Here is a 9,609-nt window from a genome sequence, read left to right on the forward strand (position 1 = left end):
CTTTGACAGTTATGGCCACCTGACCAGATCTTCTTCTTTTACAAGGTTATCTATGGTGACAGGCATCTTTTCCTGTTAGGACTTCTAGAAGTTCATAGAAGGCATTGCTGCCCAAACCAGAAACTTCAAGACCAGTAAGTGAGTGGGCAGAGACAACCTTTTATTGACCCATCATTTGTATCAAAAAGTTAGTTTTTCTGCCCACAAGATTTAGCTTTTGCGTGAGGTGCTCTAAACAGAAGCTAGCTGAACTGCCAGGATCTAAAAAAGCATACGTCTGTATGACATGACTACCTTTAAAAGACTTTATTTGAACTGGCAGAATGGAAAGCAAACTGCTGTCTCTTCCGGCCCCTGTATGACCACAAGTTTTCATAGGAGTTACATTCTTTGAAGAGGAGGGTTCTCCAGAGGATTCTGGACTTACACCATTGTTATCAATATGGAGGACAGTGGGATGACCTTTAGCACATGTCCTACATGTCAAATGCTTAGCACAGTCCTTACTTATGTTCCCAGCACCTAAGCAACCAAAACACAGCCCTTTCTCCTTTAGAAAAAGCATTCTGTCTCTGTGCTTCTTCCGCTGAAACTGTTGACACTCCTCCATTGTGTGCCGTTGAGTACAGCAGACACAAGATGGCTTTACTGTAAAGTCATGGGTCGCTGTGGTAATCAGCCTTTCCATGCTATAGGTTTTATCCATGTCCTTGGGTGAGACTGTAGCAGCAAAGCTGTTCCCTTTACCTTGTTTGATTGGTTGTGACTTCAGTCTGTTGTCAACCTTTGAGACAGGGATCGTCGACCTTATGTTCTGAATGTCCTCAAATAAAGGATCTGAAAGGATTTTCACCTGCTTCTCAATAAATGCAACCAAATCTTGAAACCGAGCTCTGTGTTTAGAAATTTCCAATATATCATATGCACAGGGTCCCCATTTCTCTCTCATTTTATATGGCAATTTGCACAAAATGATTTTCATGTTCATTGGCATGTCCAGTTCCTGCATATATTGCAATGTTTTCATGACATTACAACTCCCACGTAAGAAAAGAGAATATGCTTGCAATGATTTCACATCTTCATTTTTAATTGCAGGCCAGGATAATGCCTTTTCAATATACGCAGCTGCAACTTTATATTCATTTCCAAAGTGTTCTTTGAGCAGTTGCTTTGCTTTGCTAACAGCTACAATAAGCATAAAAGTTACTGTATGGCTATCATTTGTTACGCTTGTTCTTATACATGTAATACATTTATTACCAACCTGAGAGTTTATTGGCTGGTCATTTGACATGACGAATGACTTCTGAAGTTTTAATTCAGCTCAAGATGCTGTAGATTCCCGTCAGTAACACTTTTGGTCTGCTAGTAAAAGGTAGTTCTATTAATCTGTGCTCGATTACTCTTGAACCGGAACCGGATGTAAGTCCCAAAAAACTGAATTTTGGAACTGAAACTGAATGGTGAGAAGTGAATCTGAACTTATTCGAGAACTAAATTTTTAAAGGGTAAAGTACAGTTTCAAAGCAAATGAATTCATTTTCAAAATATAAAATTCAATTTCAATTTAGTGATGATCATTTTCAAACCAATAAATTGAATTTCAAATTAGGCTAATTTATAAGCATTTATTCAAGTTACAATTCAGATTCAATCCGAGCAATTCAAATTTAACTTATTCAAATTCTGTTTCTGATGGCACAGATTTCTGCCCATACAGATATGCTGAAGCTACTGGCAAGAAAAAACGTGGGGGTGTGGCTTTATTTGTGAACCAGAGATGGTATAATAGTGCACTTATCACTGTCAAGGAGAAAATATGTTGTTCTGATACTGAATTATTGGCAGCTGGTATGAGACCATATTATGTACCAGTCATATCTTAACAATACTTGTGCACATTGTACCCAAAGCAACAGCCAAGGGCCCATGTGAAGTTCTCCATTAAACTGTTGCAAGGATACAGACACTGCCCGAGGCACCGGTTATAAGAAGACTTCACTCATGTTTCCCTCTCCTCTCACCTGACTGGATTCACACAATGTGTTTCCTGTCCTACCAGAGAAAATAAAACCCTGCTGTATGCCCATGTTAATGTTGCTTACATAGCTACTCCCTTACCACCACTTGGAAGATCAGACCACAACCTGTTACAAACCCTGTTTGCAGAAATTTGCTTTCCTTTGAATCCTTTTGTTTAGGAAACTAGGATCTCTTGACATCTGCAGTAAAATGCTACAGATGTTCCATCGGTCTGTGGTGGCAAGTGTGCTCTTCTAGTCTGCTGCACACTAATGACGTTAGAAGCCACCCTGAGTAACTCTAATCACCCACTTTACAACATCTGTATGGAACAAAAAAACATCAGTACTGGATGACTCATCTCCCTCTGTTGTAAACAAAGATATACAGAATACAATTTGCACTCTTTTTAATTCTTAAACAAATAACAGATGAGCTATGTCAGACATATGAATTTCCCTCTGGTATTACAGTTTTTTTTCTGATGGCTTAAACACATCTTTGTAGCTATTGGCTATTTTTGCAAAACTCTACACACAAATAAGAAAACCCTTCACCAAATCAGCAAAACATTGTAGTTTTCTTGCAAAAAGCTAATGAACCTTGCTTAACTCTCCAAACCTTTGTAAAAAATTGTATTTTTTTTTTCAAACAGTTAACACAAGTCATCACATTAAAAAGCACACAATGCACTAACTACACACTGATGGTATGAATAGAAAACACATCTGGCTTTTGCTTCCTCTGTGCAAAAGGTAGGCTATGTCAGTTTGAGGTCATACTTTTGTCATAGGTCCGTAAACAAAGAGGGATCCAAAGTTCAGGTACTGGGCCCTGTTTCAGGAAGCCGGTTTGGAAAACTCAGAGTGAAAAACGACACTCACGGTTGAGTAACCCCGAACTGTCCAACTCGGAATATTCGGTTTCAGAAAGGCTGATAACAATTAGTTCAATCAACGCGGAGTCGCGCTAACCCCAAGTGAAGCGCGCGGACGAGGATACATAAAGCCCTGATAAGCGGAGCACAGATTAAGCGAGTCACCATGGAGACGGAGGGAAAGAAGGCGCGGTCAATGTATTTTACAGCGCTTGAGGCCGAAATTCTGATGGCAGCATATGCCGATAACATGCAAATTCCGCGGAAAAAAGTAAAGTTAGCCATAGCTGCAAAAGACAGGGAGCATGCATGGCAAAACATAGCCGACAGAGTCAATGCGTGAGTGTTAATTTAAACATTGATCTAGGGATTTCCACCCATTTAACACGTTATTTTATCATATGTTATTTTATCATATGTTATTTTATCATATGTTATTTTATTTTATATTTCATACATTTTATTTTGTGATGTGATGTGAGCGCAGGTGCAACCCAACAGGCCCCAAACGTTCCTGGCAGCAAGTAAAAATGAAATATAAAAATATAGTCCAAACAGGTGAGGTGTAATTGTATTATGAGCCATAGTGCTTGGTCTGTTTGTCCTATGTAAATCAATTGCAGTTAGAGGCTACATTAATTTTCTTTCTGTAAGCACTTATTGAAATTATCTGAGCACATTACAAGTACATATTTGCTTACTCTGTATGCTCAAATGTGACCCGTTATAGCCAACAGAAAAAAAGCGGAGGCCCGAAAAACAGGTGGGGGTCCTCCACCACCACCACTCACAGAGGCTGAGCAGTTGGCCCTCAGCCAAAACAGTGGGCGCCCTGTGGCCGAAGGCATCTCTGCGGGGACATCCTCTGAGTCAATAACCCCGCAAGACACAAGTGCCTACATAGGGGGTAAATTCAAAATAATACATGATGTGCATACATCCTTTCTTCACAGTCACCTTTGCAGTGCTACTCATTCATTTGATAAACTCTTTACCATAATGGATTATTTTGTAGTGAAGTCATTTTCCTACTGATTTTGCCTTCCCTCAGTCTTGGTTGTCTTTGAGAGCATAATGACAATGAAGTGTAAGGTGATAGGTATGTTTGTTAATTGCCATTTGGTCCCTTGTAAGTTATAAGTGACCTGTATAAACCTCATATTCTATCAGTTGATGGTGGTGGTGTACTGCATCTGGTGCAGCCTCCTGTTGAGCCAGACCAACATGCAGTTGTGAGTAATACTCCACAGATTATATGAGTTTACAGTAGAACAGCAATGTTGTTTATTTCTTTACTACAGGAAAATAATGAAGAAACATTGACAGCTGTTACAGAGGAGGAAGCAACAGAGACACTTTATGAGGTTTACATCTTTTAATACTTTGTGTACAGGAAACACAGGTGACCAATAAAGCCAGTTGAACATAAAATCTGTTTATTCTTCTTTCAACATGTTGAGGTGATGGGTCAAAAGAAATGATTGTGACATATGGTGTCTCTGACTGCGCTTCCATCTTGTATGTCCGTGGGAGGGTCAGGATGTTCATGGTTTGGATCACTGCTGATGTTTGGTTCAGAAGGACAGTGTTCTCCTCTAATTGTGGCAATGTTGTGAAGAATCACACATGCCACAATAATGTCACATGCCCTTTCTGGGGTGACCCTGAGTCCTTGCAGGCACTGGAACCGGGCCTTAAGCATTCCGATAGTCATTTCAATTCTGGCTCTTGTCCTGCAATTAGCCAGATTATATCGCTGCTGTGGGCCCGGTTCAGGGTCAGGGTAAGGGGTAAGCAAATAGGGTAAACATGGATACCCCCTATCACCAAGCAAGTAGCCAGTGAACTCTCCTAAGACAGAAGGATACACTTCAGTTCAAATGTCCCTGAAGCAATTGGTCTTTATATATTTTAAAGTATTCTCAACTCACCATGTCCAAATTTTGTGCTCAGTGTACATTCACGGAATATTTGTGAGTCATGGACAGAGCCTGGCCACTTGGCTTCCACATTTGTGATAATGTTGGCAGCATCATATATGATCTTCACAGTGCAGAGAACACAAATTAGCATCCATTACTATAATGAAATAATTTGTTAGTTTGAAATGCTACAGGGAACTATGTACCTGTACATTAATGCTGTGGAAAGACTTCCTGTTCACATAGTCTCCTTCATTTACTGAAGGAGCAATGATTGGAATGTGAGTGCCATCTGTACAGCCAATCACGCCTGGGAACCCTGAAAATAAATGTAAAATTTAAGTAGTAGTTCAAGTATCACCACATCATGAATTGAGTTTTGTTCATCCTGCTACCTGCAATTTTGTGGCATCCCTCTTTGATAAATCTTGTGGGTCTATGACCGGGGAACACCACAGACGAGTACAGGAGACGTTTCAGTGCAACTGTAACATTCCTGACTGCCCGACAGACGGTAGCCTTGGAAACGTGCTCAGCGTCACCAATATTATACAGAAAGCTCCCGTTTGCAAAAAACCGAAGTGCGATACAAATAATATGTAATGAACTGAGAGCATGTCCGCGATGTCACATGCGTAATATATGGCCTGAGGATGTTAGTCAAATAACTTATAGATTGTGCTGAGAAACGGTAACGTTCACACAGAAACTCATCAGGAAATGATAAAATGTCCAAACGCGATCTGATCACTCTCTCCCGGCGGAGAGCTCTGCGGAGAATTTGGGCTTCACGATCTACCGGCTCTTCACGGAAGGGACACGCCATGTCTGACACTTCCTACTGTCAGGTTTCCGACAAAGGGGCGGGGTCAGTCAGGGTTAGTTGTGGTAAACCTGCTAGGGGGCAGGTTAGCTTCACGGCGTGTGTCGTCATAGTGACTCACTCAGGCTGCAGCTGAACTCGCTTTGTGAAACCGAAAAACCAGCGTTTTCGTTAACTCAGGGTATACTTACTCAGTTTTTCCACTAAACCGGCTTCCTGAAACAGGGCCCTGGTGTTTATTCACACACATCAAAACAAACAAGTATCCCTCCAGTTAATACACGACACCACGGTTCTTCATTCACTGATGGATTTATTCTTCCGTCAAACTTCTCCTCAGAAACACCATAAAATCCACCGTCAAACTGTTATTACATAAAAGTACAGAATGACCAACATAAATATTACAAATAAACATTTAAACCCAAGTTAACAAATACGCGATAAACAAACACAGTTAACGTACCTCGCTGGCTGCACGTAACCGTGAGGGAATGAGTCCGCTTCAGGAACAAAACTTAACAAAAATAATTCCCAATTTCTTCTTCTTTGCAGCTTTCTTTTACTTTAAAACAGCTTTTGACATAATTTACATTTATGGCAGTTAAACTCCCACCCAATCTCAATTTGAGATTTCCTTACAGATTTGAATCCTGAAGTTATAAGCATTTACAACAGTTTAACACATGCTTATTCTGCTTCAACAAGTAGTACTATTTTTTGCACTGGCCTTTCAAGATAAACTGGCCTAGTTGTGCGTTTTCCCTGTTTGTCCAAAGTTGAGTCACTAACCAACAGCTTTACCTTTCTGACCCTTCCATCAGAGCTGGGGTACACCTCCGTGACTCTTGCTAGTCTCCAGTGATTTCGCGGAGCACTGTCCTCTTGAAGAATAACAATGTCATTGACATTGGTGTTCCTTTTATCCCCATGCCATATCTGTCTTTGCTGGAGATTAAGAAGGTACTCCCTCCTCCACCTTGTCCAAAACTCATTCGCCAAGAACTGCACCTGACGCCATCTCTTACGCAGGTATAAATCTTGACTCACGAACTGACCCGGAGGTGGCAATATGATGTTAGACTTCATCAGAAGAATGTGATTTGGTGTGAGCGGTTCAAGACTTGTTGGATCATTCAGGTGCTCTGTTGTCAGCGGTCTGCTATTTATAATAGCCATCACTTCATACAAAAAAGTCCTAAGTGAGGCGGTGTCAAGTCTTTTAGCAGACTGATCAAGAATTGCTGTTAGAACACTTCTGATTGTCCTTATTTGCCTCTCCCAAATTCCTCCCATATGGCTTGATGATGGGGGATTCATTACAAACTCACAGCCATATTCCTTCACCTGCTCATGATCCCAGTTCTTCATTGAGTCCATGAACTCTCTTTTTGCACCCACAAAGTTGGTACCTTGATCACATCTCAACTGCCTTACATTCCCACGTATTGCAATGAATACGCGCAATGCATTGATGAAGGCATCTGAACTGAGGTCATCAAGCATTTCGATATGTACAGCTCTGCAACACATACAAGTGAAGAGAAGACCATACTTCTTCAGTTCCTTTCTTGCATCCCTCATATAGAATGGTCCAAAGCAATCTATGCCACAATATGTGAATGGAGGGGTCATTTCCATTCTGTCCTTTTTGGATCTTGTGTGTTCCTTCTATACTTCCTGCATGTGACGCACTTAAAGATATGTGAGGCAACTGCACTGCTGCATCCAATGACCCATATCCCATTAGATCGCAACTCATTTACAGTCATACCTCTTCCTTGATGCTGTACTTTCTCATGATAATGCTTGATCAATAAAGAAGACACGTGACTTGTTTTTGGCAGAATAGCAGGATGTTTAACATGTGTATGAAGATCACTTCTTGTTAAGCGTCCGCCTACTCTCAGCACACTCTGCTCATCCAAAAATGGACTTAATTTGCATAGCTTGTTTGCTTTGTCTTTGGATTTTACGTCCTTGGATTGCTGTAAATTCTTGATTTCACTGCTGAATACTTCTGTTTGGACCAATCTGATTAGGAAAAGTTCAGCTTGTTGTCTTTCCTCAACACTTGTACTTCCATTGAGTTTGGGACTAAGACCCTTAACTTGCTTAGCATGACGTTTAAGACAAGCAATAGCCTTAACAACTCTTTTCCAGTCAGAAAACTTAGTCAGGCGGTCCAACAATGTTCTATTTATCCTTGCGCTGGTGTTGAGCACCTGAGCCCTTCGAAGTTCTGGATCATTATCACTAACCTCTCCCACCTTAGCATCTCTTGTGGGTAGCTCCCTTTCCCACAGAAAGTCTGGGCCAGTGAACCAATTTGAAGCAACGAGCCGATCTGCCGATAACCCTCTCGAAGCATGGTCCGCCGGATTGTCTTCGGACTGCACATGATACCATTGGTTGACATCTGTGGTGGCTTTGATTCTCTGGATCCTATTTGCCATGAAAACATGAAACCTGTGAAGCTAGCATCTGAGAAGTGATGTAACTCGTACTGCTTGACATCTATGAAGCTTGCTGGTATGTAGCACCTCTTAATCTTTACTTGACACAAGTTATGGAGATCTTGTAACCATGACTGCCACTGTGATCTGCACTCCTCTGAAAGTGGTTCATCCCAACTAGCTTTCTCTCGACTCAACTGTTGCAAGATCAACTTCCCACGTAAAACAAACGGTGCTACGAAACCCAAAGGATCGTAGATGGAAGCTACTGTGGATAGCACTCCCCTTCTCGTCATTGGGTGTTTCTTGACAGTTACTCTGAACTGAAAGTCATCAGAGGATACGCACCATTGCACGCCCAGTGCTCTTTCTAGGAGTGGCTCCCCTAAATCTATGTCCAGTTCTTTGACACTGTCTGCACACTCTTCCTTTGGTATTGACTCCAATACCTTCTTGCTGTTGGAAATGAACTTGTGTAGTCTAAGCTTGCCTGTGCTGCAAAGCTCTCTTGCTTCCTTGATCAGCTTGATTGCCTCAGCATCAGACCTTACACTCACCAGTCCATCATCAACATAAAAATTTCTTCGGATGAACTTGACAGTGCTTTGGTTAAATCGATCTTGACCTTCTGTGGCTAGATGTTTAAGTCCAAAATTGGCACAGCCAGGTGAGGAAGCTGCTCCAAACAAATGGACTTTCATCCGAAAAACTGATGGCGGAGACTCAAGATCACCATTCTCCCACCATAAGAACCTCAAGTAGTCTTGGTCTTCAGGCTTTACATGGAATTGATGAAACATTCGTTCCACATCACACATAATAGCGACTGGGCCCTTTCGAAATCTACAAAGAACTCCCACCAAGGTGTTTGTGAGCTCTGGCCCTGTAAGAAGGTAGTCATTCAATGACATGTCTTGAAATCTTGCCGAACAATCAAAGACCACTCGCAGTTTCTCTGGCTTTTGAGGGTGGTATACGCCATGGTGGGGAATATACCAAGCTGATCGTTTATCAAGCTCTTTTTCTGGGACCTTTTCTGCTTCACCACGACTGATAATGTCTTCCATGAAGTTCATGTAGTCTGTCCGATATTTCTGGTCTCTCTTGAGCTTCTTTTCCAAGCACATGAGGCGTTGAACAGCACTTGGCTTGTTATTTGGTAGCTCTGGCCTGCTCTGTTTAAAAGGCAGAGGCATTTCAAGATGTCCGTCTTCTTTGTGCTTAATTTCTTCTTTCATTTTAGTCAAAAACCGGAGATCTTCTTGCGAGAGATTTGTCTCTTCTCCAAGCCTTTCACTGAAGTCAGATTCCAGCACCTTAAGTATGTCTTCTGGAGCAGTCATCTCCTTAATTCTTGTTTTGCAAACATAATGAACTTTGCTCTTCAACTTACTTGTTACTTTGGGTTCAGGGGTCACTTGCTTTACAATGATGCGGTGACTTACTCCTATTGCATCTGTACAAAAGGGTTAGGTTTGTGTATGGGATTTCCTATGCCCCCTGAAT

The 9,609-nt window shown here is 41.5% G+C and overlaps 1 protein-coding gene across 1 annotated transcript; it reads right to left on the reverse strand.

Moving 5' to 3' along the window:
* Positions 1–3,608: 3,608 nt before the first annotated feature.
* On the reverse strand, positions 3,609–5,090 carry LOC121813380 (putative nuclease HARBI1; the record flags this gene model as incomplete). The annotated part of the gene is made up of 3 exons (XM_042217105.1): positions 3,609–4,753; positions 4,834–4,945; positions 5,031–5,090. Coding segments are annotated over 3 exons (555 nt in total), but the record flags the coding sequence as incomplete, so codon positions are not given.
* Positions 5,091–9,609: the final 4,519 nt, after the last annotated feature.

This window comes from Haplochromis burtoni, unplaced genomic scaffold, assembly GCF_018398535.1.
Source record: "Haplochromis burtoni strain Fernald_Lab_line unplaced genomic scaffold, NCSU_Asbu1 Contig_1600, whole genome shotgun sequence".
Classification (NCBI taxonomy): domain Eukaryota; kingdom Metazoa; phylum Chordata; class Actinopteri; order Cichliformes; family Cichlidae; genus Haplochromis; species Haplochromis burtoni.